The following is a 24,483-nucleotide window of genomic DNA, read 5'->3' as shown; positions in this document are numbered from 1 at the left end:
ATTTCAAGGACCTGGCACAGGCCCTATCTGTACTGATCCTCTGGGGGATGGTCTCACCATGCTATAACTGCTGCTGCTGTTGTTGTTATTGTTTTCCCTAGAAATGTAGTCACATAACAATGTGGAACGAGGAGCTTACAGTAAAACAGAGCCAAATGCTGGCTTCCAGGTTAGCTGTCCTCAGCAATACTAGTTAATGGGACCACCCCATAGCACCCATATTCTCTTTTGTCCCCTGAGAGACAGTGCCACCTCTCCCAAATGCACTCCAAGAGAGGGAACTGTTTCTCCCCATGCAACCTAGGGAATCCTCAGACCACACAATCTGTTCCTGGCCTCTGCCTTCCTTCTCCACAGGAACAATGCTAAGCCCACTAGGCATAACAATGTTAATGCTGCAGACTTCTAAAACTTCAAACTTTGAGTTCCCCTGCTTATAAAAACTTGTGATAGTCAGTCCCTCTCTTTTTCCCAGTCAGTGGTTTTGGGAAAGAGTTTCTTTCTCTTTCTTTCTTTCTCTTGCACACTGCTTTCAATCTTTCTTTCTCTCTCTCTCTTTTTCTCTCAATTCTCTCTTTGTGATCAGGGGTCTCTTGCCTCTGCAGTCCCTGCAATTCTTTCCTCCCTCATTCAACTTTCCATATCTACCTTCCATAGTGTGGCCATTTTTCTGCCTCTAGATGTGCAATTTTCTCTCTCAGTCCTCAGATTAATTTCTTGGGTGTTCAGAATGATTTGTCATTTATCTAGCTGTGTTTGAGGGACAAGTCAAGCAAGCATAGGGTCCCCCTACTAATCGGCCATCTGGATACTGTGTAGTTAGTTGTCTTTTAAAATCAGATAGAAGAAAAGTAGTTACAAAAAATAACATTTATACTCTTTATATTTACTTATGCAGTTGCTTTATATTTACTTATACAGATGCTTTATTTCTTCATGTTGATTCAAGTTACTACCTAGTGTCCTTTTATTTGAGTTTGAGGAATTCCTTTTAGGATTCCTCATAGGACAAGTCTGCTGGTGACAAAATTTCCCAATTATTTTTTATCTTAGAATGCTTTAATTTCTCCTATGTTCTTGCTAAATATAGACAGTTTTGCTAAATTTAGAATTCTTGATTGATGGGATGTTTGTTTTAGAATTTGAATGGTATCTCAGTGTATCATGTCTTCCCTTGTTTCCAGTAAGGAATCAGCAATAAATATTTTTTCTTTAAAGATTTTATTTAAATTAAAGTTAGTTCACATATAATGTAATATTAGTTTCAGGGGTAGAGTTTAGTGACTCATCAGTTGCATATAACACCCGGTGTTCATTGCATGAACTGTCCTCCCTAATGCCCAATTACCCTATCTCCTCCAGCAACCCTCAGTTTGTTCCCTATAGTTAAGACTCTTTTATGCTTTGTCTCACTCACTATCTTTATCTTATCTTGATTGTCTTCCCCTTCCCCTATATTCCTCTGTTTTGTTTCTTAAATTCCATATATGAGTGAAATCATATGGTATCTGTCTTTCTCTGACTGACTTATTTTCCTTGGCATAATACCCTCTAGTTACATCCACATCATCACAAATGACAAAATCTGATTCTTTTTGATGACTGAGTTATATATATATATGTATATACATATATATATATACACATACTGATGAATGGATAAAGAAGATGTTATATATATATATATAGAGAGAGAGAGAGATGTATATATATATATATATATATATATATATATATATATATAACATCTTCTTTATCCATTCATCAGTTGATGAAAATTTAGGCTCTTTCCATGTTTCCATATTTTACCCTACTACTCAGCCATTTGGAGACTGTGTAGTTGTCTTTTAAAATCAGATAGAAGAAAAGTAGTTACAAAAAAAAACCCATTTACACTCTTTAATATAACAAAATATGGTTATATACACTGCTATAAACACTCAGGTGCATGTGACTCTTCAAATCACTATTTTATTGTTAAGGGTCTAGTAGTGCAAATGCTGGGTTATAAGGTAGTTCTATTTTTAACTTTTTGATGAACCCCTATTCGGTTTTCCATAGGGAGAAATCAGTCATAAATCTTTTTTTTAATAAGTCATAAATCTTATTGTGAATCTCTTATACATGACGACTTGACTCTCTCTTGCTGCTTTCATTATTGTTTCGTGGCTTTGGCTTTTAATTATGTATCTAGGTGTAGATTTTTTTTTTTAATTTTCCTACTTGGAGTTCTTTGGGCTTCTCTTATTTGCAGAATACTGTTTTTCATCGAATTGGGGCTTTTTGACATTATTCACAAATAATATTCTGTCATTTTCCTCCTGTATTTCTAGAACATTTATTATGTGTACATTGGCACACTTGATGACATCCCACAGGTCTCTGAGGTACTGCTCATTTTTCCTCATTCTTTTTTGTTTCTGTTTTTGTGGCTAATTTCAATTTTCATCTTTTCAGATTTATGGATTCTTTCTTTTGCCACTTTGACCAGCTCTATTAAAATTTTCTGCCCTTCATGACTTTTTTGTGATTTACCTTTCAACTCCAGTTATTTCCTCTTTTATAATGTATGTTTCTTTATTGCTATTCTCTATTTGGTTTGAATCAGTTTCATATTTTCAGTTCTTTAGGCATGATTTCCTTTATTTTTTAACATAGTCTCAAATAATTTGTTCAAAATCTTTGGTTAGCAAATCTAATACATTTGCTCCCTCAGAAACAATTTCCACTTATTGATTTTTTTTTACCTGTCTATGAGCTTTCTAGTTTTTTTCTTAATACCTCATATTTTTGTTGAAAACTGGAGTTTTTAAGTAATATAATGTGACAATTATGGAAGTCTGATTCTTACTCTTCCTCCAGGGCTTCTTGTTGACATTGTTCGTTGTGCTAATCATTGTTTATTTGTTTAGTGACTTTTCTGAATTAATCCAGTATAGTTTTTGTATTATTTGTCACAGATGTCCGGTGAAGTCTCTACTATATTAGCTTAGTAGTCAGCTAATGATTAAATTGAGATATTTTAAATACCTAAAACCAATAAATTCCCCAGTCTTTTCTAAAGGGCTCAGCTTCCTGTTGAAATATGTCTTAAGCACTCACCAAGGTAGTTTATAATGGTGCTATAACCTTTACTTCTTGCTTACATGGAGTCTCAAGTTTATGACCTTTTCATGAGCATGCACACAGCACTATGCTTGGCAGTGAAATTCCAGATTCTTAAGAATGTGTCAGAGATTTTCAAAGCTCTAGTTGACATTTCATTCTTCAGTTTTCCTTTCTAAGTGTTTTGGTCAGTCTCTTGTTTCACTCAACTGTTATCCATTGTCTCAGACAGTTGTGTGACACCTATACCCCTCTCCCAAGGGAGAGTTTTAGCACTGGATAACCAAAAGACAAGACTTTGAGTCAGGAAACCACTTCACAAGTGGTTTGGAAATTAATCTGTTCAGCTCACTCAAACCTACTATTGTCCTGGGGAGGAGTAAAGGGGTTAGGGGAAGTTTAAATGGCACAAAACTGCTGTTATTAACAAGGAAGCATTTTGTTTTGTTTTGTTTTATTTAAAAAATGTTCCCTGGATTGATGCAAACCTTTGACTATTTTTTTTAAATTTTGGAAAAAATACTGATTTTTAAAAATGTTCTCAGTTATTGTATTTCTTTTGTGAAGAAACAAGTGTCCAGAGGTCATAACTCTACCAATCCCATTGACATCAACCATAGCCACCTTCCTTGTAATACCTTCTAAGTCCCTCTCAAGAAAATTAATAGCTAAATTTTGGAAGTTAGTAAAAACAAAATGTCTTTCCATTTCATATGGAAAGACACTCTGGAGTCTAGTTACACATTCCTTGGGGGTCTATGAACTCTGGTTTAATAATTATACCTTAAAATGATGTGAAGTATGAACAGGTAACACCCACCTTTCCAACATCATGAGAAAAGTATTGAGAGAGGTCCAGGTATAGACCTGACTGGCCTCTACTTACTTCCTCTTAGTTGGCTTTCTTACTTACTTATTTCCCCCAGAGAATGCAACTGTTCACTGTAGGGTGCCAACACCCTTAACTGGGCTCCCTTTTCCTTGCAGACTCCTCAAAATCAATCAAGACTAAGACTGAAACACCTACAACCATGAAATATCCCTTGGAAGGTGAGTTTCACTATGGTTCAGGTGTAATAGAGTCCTGAAATGATGCCATAGAAGCTAAAGGAGCCATTATATGGGTAATAAGAGGTCACTGGGTTCCTCAGAGGACACATGGAAATAACAGAATGGAAATAAAAGAAAGGTAGCAATGATTAAAAAGTTGTGAAAAAGTGGAATCATAAATATGTATACTCCTCTTTGTGAAGACTTCTGAGTCAAAAGTAAGAGAGAATTGGGATGCACATATGGGAAAAAAGAAAGTTCTGTTTTGTTGCTCATCTTTCTATGGAACTTTTGATATGTTGCACCACCCTCTCCATGGGCCTCTTTCTACCACTAACAATAAGAAACTAAGATACCTCATCTCATAGTAATAATGATCAATACATGACCAGAAATTCTAGCAAGCTCAGCATTGATGCCCAGTGAAGGCACCCAAATTTTGCAGTCACCCTCTACCTCATAGTTCTTGGCTGGAAAAGAGCCCTCTGAGCCAAACACTTTGTTCTCATAGCAACATCTACAATGAACCTGATTTGGAACTGGACCACTGAAGTGGATGGCTATCTTGGGAAGACCAATGCTGAGCCAGGTAAGGAAAATTGAGGATTTCCATCCTTCCTTTTTGGCTCTGAACTTTGCAAATAAAACTTCCCACAATACACACTGTTCTGTGGAATTTAATTCTTCAAAACATTGCCACACAATGGTCAAAGGCCCTGAAGATGAGCAGGGTGGGTGATATGGAGAGGGAGAGATACAAATTCAGTAACGAGCAAAGTCAAAGTGCAGTTAAGTGGTAGATGTGTTCTTAGCTGGTCCTCTGTTGTCATAGTAATACACCTCCCAAACACTTTAAGCAGGAATAGGAATGGGACCATGACCTCAGCCAACTTTCCTTGGGAGATGGACATTGGAGTACCTAAGGGTAATTTCAGGGTTTCATTACTTGAGCTCTTACCCAGGGCTCACCAAACAGCTTGCAGCTGATTTATGATTTCTCCAAAGTTTCAAGAATCCTTAAGTTATGATCTCAAAGATACAAACCCCAAAGAGAAGCTTTTTTTGTGTTTCACCTGAAGCTTATAGTCAGCTTGTATGCACTAATATGACTGCATTTATTGTTTAAAAAAAGTGAAAAAAAAGTTACAGTAGTTGATAATTAGATGATTTCCTTAATCACTGAGCAACCTATTATCACCTGAGCTGCTCTACCTTATCCCTTAGGACTCCGCATACCACACATGGTCTCGCAACAAAAGTTGTTGATGTCTAGTATAACAGGGGACTTCTGAGAATTCAGGTTTACAGTAAGCATCTGTTTCAATTAGTTGATGCTAAATAGTAATGACTATCATGACTGGTTTCATCCTCTGTGTATCATTAATTGTGGATTTCTTAACTTTTTTTAAATTTTTTTTTTGTGGGGGAGAGGACTTTTTAACTTATTTTTATTATGTTCAATAATTGTGCATTCCTTAATGCCCATGTAATTCTCCCCTTCTGGTTGCACAGGGTTTTTTTTGCCTATTTATAGCCATCTTTCAAACCTGTTTTATGGGATATTTTTGCATTGCCACCTTTGGCTTAAAGGCTTCCATAACTCCATGCTTCTTGCAGAGTAACATCCAATAACACAAGGGAATTAGAAGATAATTTTTGGAGACTTGGTTTCAGAAAATGGGAAGATAACCCAGGAAGAATGGGAATTCTCAGATATTGGGTGTGCGCCCTATATCCTCCATCAGTTTTTGTTTTGTTTTGTTTACTCCTTGACTCCTTCTAAGGGGGATCCTTCCTTTAATCTCCATCAGTTTATAGCTTTGGTTTTCTCATTCCACCCTAAAGCAGCAGAATACACATTCTTTTTATGTGCACATGGGACACTTTCCAGAATACATCACAAACTAGGTCACAAATAAGGCCAGTGCAAAAAGATTGAAATCATAGCAGTCATATTTTCTGACCACAACACTATGAAACGTGAAGTCAAGCACACGAAAAGAAAAATTAGAAAAACCACAAATACATTGATGTGAAAGAATATGCTACTAAACAATGAATAGGTCAACCAGGAAACCAAGAAATGTAAATTGAGTTTTCTCAGCTCCAACCACAGTTCTGAGGACCACAAATACCAGATTTTTTAAATTTATTTTTTTTAATTCAAGTATAATTAACACAGTACTATATTCATTTCAGGTAAATAATTTAATTATTCAACAATTCTATACATTGACAGTGCTCATCATGATAACTATACTCTTAATCCCCTTCACCTAAATATTCCGTGATGGCAATCACCAGTTTGTTTTCTATATTTAAATCTGTTTTGTTGTTGTTTCTTTTCTTCTTTGTTCTTTTGCTTTGTTTCTAAAATTCCACATGAGTAAAGTCATAAGGTATTTGTCTTTCTCTGATTGAATTATTTCACTTAGCATGATGTCTTGATATCTTTTAGATTCACCCATGTTTTTACAAATGACAAAATTGTATTCCTTTTTATGACTGAGTAATATTCCAGATTTCCAAGACAAAGTATTTTAGGGATTAGTAAAAATAAAGCCAGTTGCAGCAAAAAATCCTAAGGACAATGGAATTCCTACCCCTCTTTATCTCCTAATCTTATCGCCTAGATTCAGAATATTGTAGCTGCAGTATATTAGACATTATACAACTTTTCATTGAACTTATGGGTAAAAAATACTACACCTGAGTCATCACAATATTTATTTTTTCTCTGACAGCTGTAAAAATTAGTGCCTCAAACTTAGTGCCTTAAAATAATGCAAATGTATTATCATACACTGCTGATGATCAGACATCTGACACATTGAGCTCAGGTCAAGTTATTAGCAGGGATGTGTTTTTTTTTGTTTTTTGTTTTTTGTTTCCTGGAGGCTCTGGGTAAAAATCAGTTTCTTTGTTTTTTCCAGCTTCTAGAAGCTACTCACATTCCTTGGCTCTTGGCTGCCTTCCACCATTTTCAAAGCTGACAATGTATCATCCTCAAGTCTCTCTCTAACTCTGATCTCTTTTGTTTCCCTCTTCCACTTTAAATGACACTGTTGATTTCATTGAGCCTGCCCTGATAATCAAGCTAATCTCCCCAACTCACTGTCAGCTAACTCGCAACCTTAAATACACCTGCAACCTTAATTTCTTCTTATAATTTAAACTTAAATACTCACAGATCCTGGGGATTTGGATATGAACATCTTTGGATAACCATTATTCTGCTTACCACAGTCATACAAGAAGTAAATAACAGATCCAGGCCTGGAAGCCCAGACCAGTGGTTTCCTTAAGTTTGTAGCACAGTTGGGATAGCTATTTAGGAGACTCTTTTGAAATATGTTTTGAAGAAGGAGAAACCTGAGTACATACCCAAAGAGTGTGAATAAAAGAATTATTTAATTTTATTTTTAATTTAGTATTTGCTTCAGCAGCATATATACTAAAATTGGAATGATAATTTTTTTAATTTAAATTCAATTTAGTTAACATATAGTGTATTATTAGTTTCATGGGTAGGATTTAGTGATTCATCAGTTTACAAAACAGTGCTCATTACAGAAAGCGTCCTCCTTAATGCTTATCACCCAGTTACCCCACCCCCCACCCACCTCACCTCCAGCAATGCTCAGTTTGTTTCCCAGAGCTAAGAGTCTCTTATGGTTGGCCTCCATCTCTGTTTTCATCTTTTCTTTTTTTTTAACTAAGAAGTATTATATTTCTATTTTTTTAAAATTTTTTTCAGCGTAACAGTATTCATTATTTTTGCACCACACCCAGTGCTCCATGCAATCCGTGCCCTCTCCAATACCCACCACCTGGTTCCCTCAACCTCCGAACCCCCGCCCCTTCAAAACCCTCAGACTGTTTTTCAGAGTCCATAGTCTCTCATGGCTCAGTGGGTTAAAGCCGCTTATTTTATTTTTTATTACCTTCTCCTATGTTCATCTTTTTTAAAAGATTTTATTTATTTATTTTTCAGAGAAAGAGAGCACAAACAGGGGGAGTGGCAGGCAGAGAAGGCATAGGGAGAAACAGACTCCCGGCTGAGAAGAAGCCCAATGTGGAAGTCCATTCCAGGATCTGGGGATCATGACCTGAGACAAAAGCAGATGCTTAACCGATTGAGCCACCCAGGCATCACGATGCTCATCTTTTTTGTTTCTTAAATTACACATATGAATGAAATCATATGGTATTTGTCTCTCTATGTCTGACTTATTTCGCTTAGCAAAATACCTTCTAGTTCCACCCACATCATTGCAGATGGCAAGATTTCAATTCCTTTCAATGCCTGGGAGACATATATCTCACATATATGAGATATATATATATATCTGTATTATATATATATATCTCACATCTTCTTTATCCATGCGTCTGTGAATGGATGTCTGAGCTCTTTCCGCATTTTAGTTATTGTGTACATTGCTGCTATAAACATTAGGTAGGGTGCATGTACCCCTTTGAATCATTATGTTTGTAACCTCTGGATAAATACCTAGAAGTGCAATTAGTGGGTTGTAGGATGGGTCTATCTTTAACTTTTTGAGGAACCTCCATGATGTTTTCCAGAGTGGTTGCACCAGTTTGCATTCTCACTTTTTCAAGTGGTTCCCCAAGGGGGGAAAAATTTGGCTAGAAGTAATTGACTAGAATATCAATAACGAAGTTTTTTTTATAAAGTGGGAAGTCAGATACTACTTTCTTTTAAGAGTAGGTGCAAACTCCTCGTCTTGGTTCCATGGAAAGCATGGAGAACTAATTTAAATGCCCAGACCAATCAGTCATCAATTAGTGGGTTTGGAAGAATGTGTTTATACATGGAGTTTTTAGCCTCTTTCCAGCCTTTCTCATAGGTCTTGGGTCTTGTTTGTCTCTCTGGCTATCTAATAAAGCTAGGAGAAAATTAAAAATGGGTAAAAAAGGGTTATGGGCTGGTCTGGGCTGATCCTTGGAATCTATTTCTGAACTCATTTTCAACAGCACACCTCTTTGTCTTGTTTTGCCTTCTAGGAAAGGACCTGCCTATCTTCTTCATTGTTCTCATCATTTCCCTGTGCTGTATCGTGGTCTTCATCATGGCTTATGTTATGCTTTGCCGGAAGACATCCCAACAAGGTGAGTGATGAGTATGACTGAGTGACTTTGTTCATTAATTCATTCTGAGAGCACAGTTAAGCATAAATTGCATCAACCACTGTGCTAGGCACTTCAAAAGGCTCTCAGCATACTTTGGGATTGAAGTTTAGGGTTCATGGAGACAGACATGCAAGCCAACAATAACAATATGATTTATTTAAGTTAGTTTAGAAGTCTTTGGTACAAAGCCTAGTACAAGCCTTCACTGTAATGGATGGTCTAACAAGGGTGCAAGAGAAACAGAAGTCACAATCCTTGGCCTCAAGTTGCTTAGAATTTATTTAGAAGATTCAAAGTAGAAACATGAAGTTTATCAATATACATACATAACAATAAAGGCTATAGACTCAAAGCCTGGAGAAAACAATCAATACTAAAGGTTTCCAGAGAAGAGAGTCAGAGCCTAAGTGATTAACAAGAACTCTTAGAAGGAGGAGGAACTTAGACCAGGCCTTGGATGATGAAAACAAATTAGAAGGCAGCATTATAGGAAGGAGAAACTACAAAAGTAAGGTGCAAATGCTTAAAAGGTGACGGTGAGTGAGGTCATCAGTGTAGAAAATACATAAGTAAATGCAGGGGAAAGGGAAGTTTACTTCTGATTATAGAGTGTTTTAAATAGCAGGCTAAGGAACTTGGAATTTTTTCTCTAGGTCTTCCAAAGGAACTAGAAGTCACCAATTTTTTTAAGCAAAGGAGTGACATTATGAAGGTGCACTTTTCAGGGATATTTAACAACTGTGAGCAAACAGAGCAGGAAAAGAGTTTGGACATTCATTTCTAAGTAAAACCTAGCTACACTTCAATACCTGCTGCACTCACCATTTTGCTTAACATTAGTGTCCTTTTTTTTTTTTTTTTTCCTGTAGCAGCTCCTATTCCTAAGTAGCCTTGTTTCCACCATGACTTCCTCCAGCCAAAAGGGAGAAAGGAGCCTTAAGAATTTCCTTCTCCTGGGTCTGAAGTATAAGCTCTGGTCTTGGCCAGTTAGCATGGCTATGACTCATGAGGTTGAACTTGAAAGTAGAGATGTCCCAGGTAGCCACAAATCCCAGGAATACTAAAAACCATTAATCATGGTCTCAATGAAACTAGGAATAAACTGTAACCATATTTTATTGTTTCTCTCTCAAAAACCTTCCAAGGCTTCTCATGGCTTAGGGGATAGAAGTCAAAATGATGAATTCTATTTAAGGCCCTCTCTGATATAGCCTATCTTCTTTATGCCCACCACTCCTTATTTTCATTTTGAATCACTGAAGTCCAACAGGCAAATAGACCACACACCTCATGGCCTTATGCTTTTCCCCTTCTGGATTGTCTTCCCAAAGTTTCTATTATTTACTTCTCTGTAAGAGAGAGATAGCCTTGGGCCATCAATTCAATTTAACATGTAGTTACCGATTGCCCACTATCAGTCAGGCAGGGACCATATAAAATGAAAAAGACAACACCTGTGTTATGGAAGCTACCAGGCCAGTGGGAGAGGTAAGACATGGAAACATATGGCTGTATCACAAAGTAGATGGTATAGGGCATGCTCTGTTTGCTTTGTTGTGGCTTAAAGCATGCATTCCCAGTTGTATTCCTGTAAGATTATAAACTCCGGGAGGCAGTGTCAAGAGACATCCATATTTGTACCAGGTTATAGAACATTTAAGCCTGCACAGAATAGAGATAGTTCTTCTCCATAGACACTAGGGGGCAATGGTGATCTACTTAAAGACCTTTTCTGGGTGCCCAGTGGAGATGAGTACATTTGAGAATGGCTTTGGTCATGGTCCCTGACAGATTAATTCAACCCCTTCTGCCCGGGCTCTGGCCTGGCCAGCTAGTTTCCACAAAAACTCCCTGGGATCTTTGGCAACATTCCTGGGTGGTGAGTGTGTCCAGTTCCAGTGTCCCTTCCCCTACCACAACAGGCAACTCTTCCAGCCCAATGTTCTGAGTCAGAGTATGCCAAAGAGGATCATAACCAAATGTGATTCCTCAACCTTTCTCTGAGAAATTTGTATCTCTGTGCTTCAGTTTACCTTCCCAATACCCCCCAATTCCCCCTTTCTGTCTCCCCTTCCCTCCCTTTGACTGGTAACCAGTGTCCATATTTGGCCCTGTCCACTCCCCATGGAGACTTCTGACTTGATGCCTCCTTCTTTTCTAGAGCATGTCTATGAAGTGGCCAGGTAAGACTGCCTCTGCTTTTCCATCTTCTGAACCCTCCCCTGCCTTCATTCTGTTAATCACTGGCATGAAGGAAAGGGAGCTTGACACAAACCCAATTCTAAGCCCAAAGGCCTTCAGGGTCAGAGCACTGCTTTCTTTCCTCTCTGAAGAACCTCCTGAAGTTCTTTCTTGGCTCACTGATCACACAGGATAATCCAAATCCATCAGCCTTCTGTTCCTAGAATGCCTTGATAACAAGAACCTAAGGGTTAGTTGGCAAATTTAGGACAGAAGTATGGGAAACTAGAATTCCAGGCTCAAGTCCCTCTTTATGAGTGGTGGGATCTTGGGCCACAGGACACATGCCAGAGAGGCCAGCAATTCTGGTGAAGCCTGGAGAGTGGGAATTTTCACAGGGTGTTGCTCCAGCAAAGAGCCATCTTCCCAGACTCCAGGCAATGACTACTCTGAGGATCCCTGCCTGGGCCAGGAGAACCAGACCATCGCCTGGATCAACAGTGACTATGCTCACCTGCTGCACACAGCTTCTACAGATTATGAGCTTTTGGCCACCAAGGACACTGGCGTCTGCTAAAAATGTCCTGCTAAGCCAGGGCCTACTGACATAATTTCCTATTCAGCCTTCTGTATAGCCATCTTCCCTGCTACCTCTCTTCCTGGACGACTGAACGTGTCTTCCCTGCCCAACCCTGAGGTTTCTTTTTTTTTTTTTTTTTTTTTTTTTTTTTTTTTTTTTTTCTTTTTTTAATTTTTTATTTTTTATAAACATATATTTTTTATATACATATATTTTTATCCCCAGGTCTGTGAATCACCAGGTTTACACACTTCACAGCACTCACCAAATCACATACCCTCCCCAATGTCCATAATCCCACCCCCTTCTCCCCAACCCCCTCCCCCCGGCAACCCTCAGTTTGTTTTGTGAGATTAAGAGTCACTTATGGTTTGTCTCCCTCCCAATCCCATCTTGTTTCATTTATTCTTCTACCCACTTAAGCCTCCATGTTGCATCACCACTTCCTCATATCAGGGAGATCATATGATAGTTGTCTTTCTCTGCTTGACTTATTTCGCTAAGCATGATACGCTCTAGTTCCATCCATGTTGTTGCAAGATGTGGTATATATACACAATGGAATACTATGCAGCCATCAAAAGAAATGAAATCTTGCCATTTGCAACAACCCTGAGGTTTCTAAGAGTGACTGGTTTTGCCTAAGAAGTTACCATATGCACATCAGCAAGCCTGCTACTGGATCAGGCCTTAGACCCTTATATTTTGTCTTCTTCTACTGCTTCTCTTTAAACACCAGAGGGAAGTTCTCATAACATTAAGACTTGGTCATCCTGCCTCCAGACACTGCTCAACTTTGGCCTCTTGCCACCAGAAGACCAGAGGGAAACTCAGCTTTGCCAGCTCAGAGGACCAGTTGTATTCAGGATCATTTCCTTTTTTTTAGGGCCAGATAGCCTTTAATTAAGATTTGTATGCAATAGACCAGGATTCAGTTTTGCTCCTGAACTGTGACTCTAGTGCTCTGGTGTTCTTTTGATGCTCAATAAATATCTAATCATGATAGCAACCTTGGTTGTATTGGTCTTCTCTCAAATACCTACCAAGTGATTAAGGTGAGACTAGTTGAGATGTTTGGGGACTTGGAATTATAAATAGCACCTTTTCTTTTTTGGTCTTTCTCTTTCTCACCAGACCACCTTTACCTTACTTTAGAGGTGGGTCCTCCATCTGGGACACAATGAATTTTTGGCAGGTTAGTACCCAAATGCCTTCCATTCCTTTCTTTGTCACCCTGCCATCTCCACCTGGATGACTCTCTTAAGTTATTTGGACAATTGAAAATGAAGGATCCCTTTCTCTGTTTCAGGGGACTGTAGATGCAGAGATAAAGGACTCCCTTTCTTTCCAAAGTATGAATACGCCACCCTCAAAAATTTCTACCTCCTGGAATCCTAAATTCTTTGCAGTAGTTGTATTCATCATAGGTCATCTCTATCCCCTGGCCTCTTCTTACAATGTAGAGTGAGGGTCAAAGCAAGGAAGTCTTCTTCATCAAGCATAAATGGGAAATAGGAATGTAGGTGTGTGTGTGTGTGTGTGTGTGTGTGTGTGTGTCCATTTGCATATGTGCACACATGCATACAGCTTTATTTCAGTTTCCGCTCTGAAGACCTATTCTAGGCTGGCTCAACACTGCTTCCTTTCCCTCAGATAATTCATGTTAAATCAACTTCTTTGCTCTTCATGGAAGCTGTTTTTGCCACTTTTGATTCCAGTGCAGTCCCAAGGTCAGCTCAGGTTTTACCAAGTGCTTCTCCCCTTTGGGATGACTACAGAAGTTAAAATAGTACAAAGAAAGGAATCTACTGCTTCATCACCATCAACCCACCAAGTCCACGGTCAAAGCTTCAGTGTTTCCCCCCATATGTCAGATTAATATAGCTGCTGAAAGGAGCAACTTACTCTTCCCCATCATGCTTACAAGCCTTTAAACCAGGGATCCACCCAATGGAAACCTCAGCTTCCTTCACAAAACAGCTGTGTCCATTGAAGGGCATCTTGGTTCTTTCCACAGTTGGGCGACTGTGGCCATTGCTGCTATAAACTTTGGGGTACAGATGGCCCTTCTTTTCACTACATCTGTATCTTTGGGGTAAATACCCAGGAGTGCAATGGCAGGCTCATAGGAAAGTTCTATTTTTAATTTCTTGAGGAATCTCCAAGATGCCCTTCAACGGACGAATGGATAAGGAAGATGTGGTCCATATACACTATGGAGTATTCTGTCTCCATCAGAAAGGACGAATACCCAACTTTTGTAGCAACATGGACGGGAGTGGAAGAGATTATGCTGAGTGAAATAAGTCAAGCAGAGACAGTCAATTATGATATGGTTTCACTTATTTGTGGAGCATAACAAAAAGCATGGAGAACATGGGGAGTTAGAGAGAAGGGGGTAGGGGTAAATTGGAAGGGGGGGTGAATCATGAGAGACATGGACTCTGAAAAACAATCTGAGGGGTTTGAAGTGGCAGGGGGTTTGGAGGTAGGGATACCAGGTGGTGGGTATTATAGAGGGCACGGATTGCATGGAGCACGGGGTGTGGTGAAAAAATAATGATATTGTTATGCTGAAAATAAATAAATGAAAAAAAATTAAAAAAAAAAAAAAAAAAGCTGTGTCCAGTCCCCACAGTCTCAGGAGAAAAACAACAACAACACATTATTCCTGCTACCCTTAGAGAAGGGGATGACTAGGATTAAGAAGAGAATCTTAATCATATGTCCATTAATAAAAGGAACCCCAGGGGCACCTGGGTGGTTCAGTGGGTTAAAGCCTCTGCCTTCAGCTCAGGTCATGATCCCAGGGTACTGGGATCGAGCCCCACATCAGGCTCTCTGCTTGGCAGGGAGCCTGCTTCCCCCTCTCTCTCTGCCTGCCTCTCTGTCTACTTGTGACCTCTGTGAAATAAATAAAATCTTTAAAAAAAATAAAAGGAACCCCAAACCCAGGGACACTCCCCTGTTATCCGCACAGAAGCTATGGACTCCCAGGGATATTTCAGAGTCTCTTATCTTAAAAAGCTTAGGGATCATTGATTTTAATTCGCCCTTATTATAAATGAGGAAATAAAACCTACAGAGGAACAGTAACAGTCTAAATTCATATATCATGACAGAACAGAGACCAGAAAGCAGGTCTATGAACTCCTAGGAGCATAGTCATTGCAGCAGAAAACTTCTGGGTATCATCTTTGCCCCAAAACTAATACTTTCTTTCCATACCAGACAAGCCATTAAGAGAGTCTTGGGTATAAGGCTAGCCCAAAGCTGCAGGATAGGCTAAAAAAAAAATGGGATGATAATATATAATTGTTTTAGGTGGATGACTAGTCAGGGGAAGTTTAAAGGAGATTCCCAAAAGAAGAAGAAGATATGAGGTCCCTCTAGGGCAGTTTTTCAAGTTTTGGCCAAGAAATGGCCTACAGAAAAAAATTCCACAATTGGATAAGCATGAGAAATGTTTCATTCTATAGCTCTCTATTAGAAATTTCCAATGCAACATTAGACTATTAAAGGCTCTGAAAATCCTGTAATAAAGTACCTGTATAATTTTGAATTACCAAATAATTCTAAAACATATTAGCCCTCTGAAGGCTACATATGAGCCTACTTCTTTTTTTCCTTTCTCTTCCAACCCTGACTATATTTCTTAGGAGGAAAAACCCTCACATACCCTACAGCATTATGATGACAACAGTTTAGTTTAGTTTTTTTTTTTTTTTTTTCACAAAAATCATAGATGGCACTTTGAATCAAAACCAAGGATAATGGTTTAATAGAGAGTCAATCATTTAGTAAACATTTACTGTTTTCTATAACCAAAGTACTGAGCTACATGCTGGGGTAAGGATGGAAAGGGGAGACAGCAATCAAGGAAACACTGTGTTGTCCTCACAACTTAGTGGGGAATTAAAAAAATATCACCTGGAAAAGTTTACTAATAGTTCAAGAGGTGCTATTAGGCAATAGGAGAAGAAAGGGATACATATAAGGACCAAGACAAGAAGTGTTTGAATAAAGAAGAAAAGATGTGTAGGTTAACATTCAAAAGTCCTTGGAGAGCTTGGACTTTGGCTGGGCCAGAAGTATGAGAAATAATTGAATAGGCAGAAAAAAATGGAGAAAGTATTGCCAGAAGGAAAAAAGACATGGGGAAGAGGAAAAAGATTGATGAGGTCAAAATGTGGTTTTTTTTATTTATTTTTTTATTTTCAGCATAACAGTATTCATTATTTTTGCACCACACCCAGTGCTCCATGCAATCCGTGCCCTCTATAATACCCACCACCTGGTACCCTGACCTCCCACCCCCCCGCTCGTTCAAAACCCTCAGATTGTTTTTCAGAGTCCATAGTCTCTGATGGTTGACCTCCCCTTCCAATTTCCCCCAACTCCCTTCTCCTCTCTAACTCCCCATGTCCTCCATGCTATTTGTTATGCTCCACAAATAAGTGAAACTATATGATAATTGACCCTCTCTGCTTGACTTATTTCACTCAGCATAATCTCTTCCAGTTTTTTTTTTAATTATGTTATGTTAGTCACCACACAGCTCATCATTAGTTTTTGATGTAGTGTTCCATAGTTCATTGTTTGCATGTAACACCTACTATATGCAATACATGCCCTCTTTAATATCCATCACTGGACTAACCCATCTCCCCATCCCCACCCCTCTGAAACCCTCAGTCCATAGTCTCTCATGGTTCATCTCCCCCTTTGATTTTCACCCTTCATTTTCCCCTTCCTTCTCCTAATGTCCCCCATGCTATTTCTTATGTTCCACATATAAGTGAAACCATATGATCAAACTGTGGAAGGAATCCAGATGCCCTTCAACACATGAATAGATAAAGAGGATGTGGTTCATATTTACAATGGAATATACAATGCAATATTACTCAGCCATCAGAAAGGATGAATACCCACCATTTGCATTGATGTTGATGGAACTGGAGGGGATTATGCTAAACAAAATGTGTGAGAGAGTTAATTATCATATGGTTTCACTTATTTGTGGAGCATAACAAATAGCATGGAGGACATGGGGAGTTAGAGAGGAGAAGGGAGTTGGGGGAAATTGGAAGGGGAGGTGAACCATGAGAGACTATGGACTCTGAAAAACAATCTGAGGGGTTTGAAGTGGCGGGGAGGGTGGGAGGTTGGGGTACCAAGTGGTGGGTATTAAAGAGGGCACAGATTGCATGGAGCACTGGGTGTGGTGAAAAAATAATGAATACTGTTATGCTGAAAATAAATAAAAAATAAATTAAAAAAAAAAGCTGAGGGGCGCCTGGGTGGCTCAGTGGGTTAAGCCGCTGCCTTCGGCTCAGGTCATGATCTCAGGGTCCTGGGATCGAGTCCCGCATCGGGCTCTCTGCTCAGCAGGGAGCCTGCTTCCCTCTCTCTCTCTCTGCCTGCCTCTCCATCTACTTGTGATTTCTCTCTGTCAAATAAATAAATAAAATCTTTAAAAAAAAAAAAAAAAAGCTGAGAATTAGGAAAGTAAGTTTCTAAGCCCTGTCATGAAGCTTGTGTGAAAATTCTGGTATCCTTACTGGAAGATTCTGTAGAGTAATGTGAAGAAAGGAAATATGAATCAAAGAGCACTTCCATCCCTAGGCCCTATGTACTTTTCCAAGACCATTATCCCTCCCTCAGGTTCTGACAATATAGAAACAGTATAGGCTGGAGCTTCAAGAATCATCTCACTTTCCCCCTGGCAACCTCAGATACAATGCTTCAGTCCCTTCAAAGTCACTGAAAATAACTTGTGAGAGCTTAGTTTTTGTTTGGCAAGTGATCTTGTATCCAGCAGCAGTTTATTTGTTATATCCCAACTACCCTGGCCTGGAGCTGTTAGGCATGTGCCGCACTTGGGGTATTTGACAAACTGACACTCTGCCACATGGAGTGTCCAACTCAGCTTGTCAAATACACGGAGCATGACACTGCAGGAGGCCAGACCAGGGGCTTCAGTGGGGAGGCAAAATCTTCCTGGGAGATGTGACCCTGGAGGGAAAGAAAAAAAAAGGAGTCACACCCTGAGCCCCAGAGAAACTGCAGAGGATAAGGACTAGCTGAAACATCAGAATATGGAAGTGAGCAAAATAGACATAAGGATTCCAATCAGAAGATGGATCCTATGGGAAGGCTAAGTTGAGATCACAGATGAGGCCCGAGGGCTCAAGTTGGTGTCCTCAGGCCTATGTACTATAGCTATGGCATTTCTTGGTGTTTCAAGCTTCACTGGGGCTCCTATGTGCAGTAGGGAGGGAATTTGGTCATTGTCTTGCCTTTCTGACCTCAGGAAGGAATTAGATCCCAGAATCAGTGTCCATACCCCCTTCTCAACCCTCCCACAGTCTTGTAGTTGTGAACATAGACTTTGAGGTTAAACATGTGCTTGAATTTTGGCTCTGTCATTAAGCAGCTAGGAAACCTCAGATAAATTATTTCATCTCTCTGAGCTTGTTTCCTACATGCACAAAATGGGTATGAGTACTTACCTAATAAGTTATTGTGAAAATGGCATGAAATAATGTATATAAAACCTTTAATTCAGTATTTGATATATAACAAATGTTCAAAAATGGTGGTTGTGCTACCAGAAGGAAAGCAAGGGCCATTGATAATTGATTTAACAGGGTCAGGACAGATGAAACAGGAATGCTTTATGGTCTCAGGTTTGCTTAACATGGCCCCACTTGCCCCATCAGGACTCAAGAATGGCAGCTATAAAATGACCATCATCTAATCTTACCCACTCATACAAATAAGGAAATTAAGGTTCATACTGAGGAAGAGAGTTGCTAAAGATTATACAAGTGGTTCACAGTTTAGGCTGTGCCCTATATCACTCCATTGTGCCTCTCAGATTTCCTCATTGGTTCTGTTACCTCCCTGTTATGTATATCTCTCTGGGAAAAGGGAGACACATGCACAAGGATGGCAAAGACAAGGAGCAAACATGGCAATGAGGCACACAGATCTTTCCACCCACAGCCATGAGGGAAATGAGGAAGCTGCCAGCAACATGGTCAGGTCTGGAACTTCTAGGGAAGTTCCCTTGGTAACAGACAGATCCTGTTGATAAAAAATTCCAGGTTGTCTGTGTCAAATGTCTCACCCTCCCTACTGTGGCAATTGATCTGTGAGATAGTAGCTGGCCTATATTAAATACTGGGATGAAAAGTGGCAAACATTGCAAGATTGTCAGGAATAGAAAACTGCCCCATGAGGTCAGAATGACCTCTCCCAGTTAAGACAAGGTAGAGGGACTTGTCTTTCAGGAACAACAACAACAATAGTGGCAGCAGCAACAACAACATTGCTGTTTTAAAAACAAAAGAAACAAAAAACTCAACTCTTTTGGTTTAATGTATGTTGGTGAGAGGGTGACATGCTTCTCAAATTTGAGATCTAGGAGTGATTTAAAATATAAGACTACAAAGAGTTTTTCCCATCCCCTCACTTCTGTTCCTAGTCAATCCACCTCAAGCCACCCAGAAGTGTGTGTCTTTCAGCCAAAGCAATAATCTTGGTCCACCATATATGTTATAGTGTGAAGAGTAATACAAACTTGGATTCTAATGCCTTGGGTACCAACCAGCCAATCACGACATAGGGAAAATCTTTCTTTGAGCTTCAGATGTCTTCTCTGGAAATGGGGAAAAGAAGACTTACCTGGCAGAATTGTTAGGAAAGGGTTTGTTGAGCTTTCCAGAGCTTCCCATATAGTTGGTCTCAGGCACTTTGGCTCAGACCCTGTGGGTGTGCCTAGCCAAGAAATATGATTAATGGAGTTTGAGTTCAGGATGGCAAGACAGAGAACTGGACTGGTGCCTTTTTCTCTCATTACCCTCATTGGTTACCACCTCCTATGAGAAGACTTGGATAAACTGGAGGTGTCAGTATCCTTCTGAAAGCCCTTTCTGACTTCATAAGAGAGAGAGAGATATGAAGTGGCTAAAGATTTCTTCTTAGTACACTCAAAGAGTATTAAGAGGCTTAGAGACCATGTTACTCTAGTATTAATGGAAGGAGTCAGTGGCTGAGCTGAAACTAGGTAGGTTTTATTTCCACTCTTGATGTTCTAGTCCCTGACTCTCCACAATAGTATACATAAGAAAATCAGGTTCAGTTGAGAAAGGCTGGTCAGACCCATAGGAAGAAGATACAAATACTGCATAATAATATTAAGGAACTCTGAAAGCTCTTCCCTTGATCTAAAATACTACATAAAACAACATCCTTTGTCCCTTGACCTACCCTGGCAAGGTTAACACAACAAACAACAGGACTTGCACTGCACCTCATCCAGTTGGGCCTCCTCATATATACTGGAGGCAGTATGGATTTTTTTAGGCATGGTTCATCACCACATTCAGCCCCACCCAGAAATATTTACTCAGCATCACTCATGTCCTTTCTCAACAGAGTTGACAACCATCAAAATAAGGGTTATAAAAACTAAAAGCATATCTAGGTAAATGGCAAAATCAGGGCTACTACTCAATTTCCTGACCCCTGAGTCCAGAAAATATTCCACTTCCATGAGGCTATCTCTTTAAAAGCATGTTTAAAGAAGAAATGTCATCCTCCCTTCTCACTATTAGAATTTTTAGGATAGAAGACCACTGGGAACCTTCCTCTCACCCACTCTTGACCCAGAATCTCTGAAGAGAGTATAAGGAAAGTGTGATAGGCAGGTCCAAGCCATATTTGGTAGCCACGGACACTACCTCAAACTGGGAATTCAAGCAGAGAGAACAAACAGATATTATACCTGTTACTGGAGTGGTGCCTTGTTCTCAGAGGAGGCAAAGGTTCCCTGGTGATGAGACAAACTTCAGAGGCCAGATGTAATTGAGCTTTTTGCCTGGAGTAGGAAGGCCGTGTGTTTTGAAGGGCCTTTGGTGTCTTCAAGAGGAAACATAAATGAGGAAGATAAGGCTGAGGTTAGCCAACGGAAATCTGGGTGCAAAATGACAAAACAGTGCTGTTGTGAAAGGGTTCACTACTGCAGCAACAGTTCCCACTGCCACAAACCACCCTCAGCCCCCACCCCCACCCACTCAAAGCTGACCTCTAACAAATACTGGTTCTCCAAGCTACAATAAGGGAGCTCCAAGCTGCATTAATGCTTTTCCCAATGTTAATGAGAGAATACTGGGATGTCACAGCTGAGACATTATCAAATGAAAATCCATATTGTCAAAATAGAGAAACAGACCATCTGAGAGATGAAAGAAAATGCCTGATATCAAAAAGCAAATTAGTGGCATAGTTGGAATTTAAACCCACTTCTATCAACTCCAAAACAAGTGTTTTTTCACTGTTAGAATGCCTCCTTATCCCGATATACCCTTTTTACTTTCCTGTGGCATGGCTTCTCACCTTCACATGGATTCTCAGCTACACAATTTGCAGGACCTAGTGTAAAATGTAATGAGGGCCTGCTATTAAAAAAAAAATAAGAAGAAGAATTTCAGGATGGTAACAGCAAAACATTAACCCTTGTTTGTGTGGGGTCTTCTAAGCATGGCACCTGGGAAATTTTACAGGTCACATGCCTATGAAGCTAGCCCTTGCTGGCACATCTCTGACTATAAATAATATTTTGGCATCCAGCTACTTTGAAGGAAATTCACATCTATTAATAATAAGATTATGTGCTTTACATGTGTTATCTCATTTAATCGTCAACTCTCTGTTATGATATCATCATCCCTATGAGAGGATGAAGAAACTGAGGCACATAGAAGAGAAATGGCTTGCCTACAAAAACAAAATTAAGAATTAATGGAGAAGACAGAATTCCTATTCAGATCTTTTTTATTCCAAACGTTAAGCATTTTCTACTCTCTCACAATGGCTACAAGGAGAGAATAAAGTAGCTGACCTTGAGAAGGAAAATATGGTAAAAGACCCTTAGGTTCAACTGTGTCTTTCAGGCTTCATGAAAAGTGTGAGAAGAAAGTGAGTGACTTCCAAGCACCTTGTGTTTGCAATCCTTGGGCAGTCCCCATTCACAGTCTAGAAGACGTTGGATTCCCATTATGCAGTGCTCTACATCATGAATCCTGACAACATGGCAGAAGGGAGAGACAATTTTTTCAATGGTTTTAGGGTATACCTGTGATTGCTTTCAATGATTGCAGTGCTCAAATTCCAGTCCTTAATCTACATAACAGAAGTAGGACCCTGAGCAGTGCTCAAGCCCTGGTGAATAATCTATCCAAGCTATATACAGTCTTTTAAATTAAGGTTCAAGAGAAAAGCCTATATGCTGGAGTCAGGAAGGAGCCTTGTGCCTCAGTCCCAGATCTGTTAGCTCTGTTTCCTCCCTTAGCTTTGGTTTTTCACTATTCAGTAGAAGCTTGACTAGATGTTCTTAGTGACCTCTCCAACTCAAATATTCCCTGGTTTCCTTTTTTTTTGTTTGTTTGTTTTTTTAGACCAAAAAGCTGCATTTACTTGAGTTAATTATTCAGATAAAATAAAAGAACCAAAGAAAGTCATCACTAGATAGTTTTGGAGAAAAGTTGTTTGCTCTTTGCAGAACTTCCAGAAAAGTCAATGGCCAAATCAGATGCTTGATAAGCTCCAGATAACATCTCAACTCCAGGACCTTATCTAAAGAGCCTTTAAAAAAATTGTCATTTGTCTACCAAGTAGTAGCAATTGAACTTGAGTCAACTGAAGAGATACAAAAATAAGTCATTTATAAGTGATTTGGTGCTCTGAGAACAGAGCGCCAAATAAAACAAATATTGTTTTATTGTCTCCAGCTATGACTTGAGGTTAAAAGCAGTGGTTTTCAAACCTGAATGTGCTGAAGAGTCTCCAGGATGCCTGCAGACTTCCTTGGGAGATTTCCTTTTAGTAGATCTGCACTGCTGTTATAGAATTTTGACTTTTAAAAAATATCTGAGATGATTCTGATGCTTATGGTTTAAAGTTCTTTTTTTTTTTTTAAAGATGTATTTATTTGAGAGAGAGAGAGAAAGAGAGAGGGAGGGAGAAAGCACATGGCAGGGATGTGGGGCCAGAGGGAGAGAAGCTCAAGCTGACTTCCAATTAATTGTATAGCCTGATACAGGGTTCCATCCCAGGACCCTGATATCATGACCTGAGTTGAATTCAGGAGCCTGCCGCTCAGCCTCTTTTTTTTTTTTTCTTAAGATTTTATTTATTTGACAGACAGAAATCACAAGTAGGAAAAGAGGGAGGAACAGATAGAGGGGGAGGCAGGCTCCCCGCCGAGCAGAGAGCCCAATGCGGGGCTCCATCCCAGGACCCTGGGATCACGACCTGAGCCAAAGGCAGAGGCTTTAACCCACTGAGCCACCCAGGCACCCTCTGCTGCTCAACCTCTTGAGCCACCCAGGCAACCCTAAAGATCTTACTTTGGGAAACACTGACATATTTTCAGTTGTTTGCTACATTTGCCATTCTTCATTGCCTCTATTTAAGCCCTAAACAGCCTAAGACAAACATGACCTGGGTGTAGGATGTGGGGTCAGAACACATTGTATTTCATTCTAATCTGTCCTATTTCATTCAATTCCATTAATTTTAGCAAATATTCATTAGGCCAGAGTAGGGAGAGACTAAGTACTTGAACAAAAGAAAATGCATTTTGCTATTAAGGAACTTGCAAATCTTGCAATATCTGTATAATAAGGTAAAATAAAGGGAATTTATTTTGTTCTTTAATGTGTTGCAGGCATTAAGCATAAAGCCTGTCACTTCATGCATACTCAATAAATATTTGCTGAATGTTTAATGAGTGAATAACAAAGCAAGTGAAATTAGGTGATGTAAATTTATAAGCAACATTCTGGTGGTATATGGAGCAGGGTAGGAAGTTAGTGGTGGGGTTGTTAATATTTCTAAAATAGTTCCATTTCTATAATTTGCTTTCCTCCAAACACTACCCCTCAAGCCTCTCATGTTACTCATGTGATATGATCATCTTACCAGCACATAGAATCTTTAGTGAGAGTTTTCTGGTCTAGGTGTCTAAATGGACACTGTAGAAAAATGGATTGGCCATTAAAAAGGCTATGGCCTGTGGGGCACCTGGAAGGGCAATCTGGGGGTTTTGAGGGGGCGGGGAGTGGGAGGTTGGGGGAACCAGGTGGTGGGTGTTGGAGGGGGCGCCGATTGCATGGAGCGCTGGGTGTGGTGCAAAAACAAAGAATACTGTTATGCTGAAAATAAAAAAAAAAATAAAACTAAATTAAAAAAATAAAGTAGAAAATGAAGATGAAAAAAATGTAAACATGTAAGTAAAATAACCTATTGAAATATAATTACTCATGAAAATTTTCATATAACTGGTTTGATTTTTAACACTAGATAAAAATATTACTTCAATATAATGGGCTATCAGAGTTAAA

At 39.3% G+C, this 24,483-nt stretch overlaps 1 protein-coding gene and 1 long non-coding RNA gene across 13 annotated transcripts in view; one reads left to right on the top strand and one right to left on the bottom strand.

Annotated features, from left to right (window-relative positions):
- Window positions 1–13,079, top strand: part of VSIG4 (V-set and immunoglobulin domain containing 4) — a 37,539-nt gene extending 24,460 nt beyond the window's left edge. The window contains exons 4-9 of one of the 12 annotated variants that reach the window (XM_059157571.1): window positions 4,093–4,155; window positions 4,667–4,744; window positions 9,184–9,288; window positions 11,471–11,492; window positions 11,830–12,187; window positions 12,688–12,952. In XM_059157571.1, the coding sequence (XP_059013554.1) occupies window positions 4,093–4,155; window positions 4,667–4,744; window positions 9,184–9,288; window positions 11,471–11,492; window positions 11,830–12,067 (506 nt within the window). In that variant the 3' untranslated portion in view covers window positions 12,068–12,187; window positions 12,688–12,952. The other 11 variants (XM_059157572.1, XM_059157583.1, XM_059157573.1 and 8 more) reach the window with 11 other exon arrangements.
- Window positions 13,080–17,554: 4,475 nt separating this feature from the next.
- LOC131822015 (uncharacterized) lies at window positions 17,555–21,098 on the bottom strand. The gene is made up of 3 exons (XR_009350056.1): window positions 20,865–21,098; window positions 19,763–19,855; window positions 17,555–18,088 (listed from the first exon to the last, which is right to left on the bottom strand). It is a non-coding gene; the product is annotated as an uncharacterized LOC131822015 (long non-coding RNA).
- Window positions 21,099–24,483: the final 3,385 nt, after the last annotated feature.

The sequence above is a fragment of the Mustela lutreola genome, chromosome X, assembly GCF_030435805.1.
Source record: "Mustela lutreola isolate mMusLut2 chromosome X, mMusLut2.pri, whole genome shotgun sequence".
Lineage (NCBI taxonomy): Eukaryota > Metazoa > Chordata > Mammalia > Carnivora > Mustelidae > Mustela > Mustela lutreola.
Note: the sequence above shows the minus strand (reverse complement) of the source record. Positions and strands in the feature narration are given on the sequence as shown.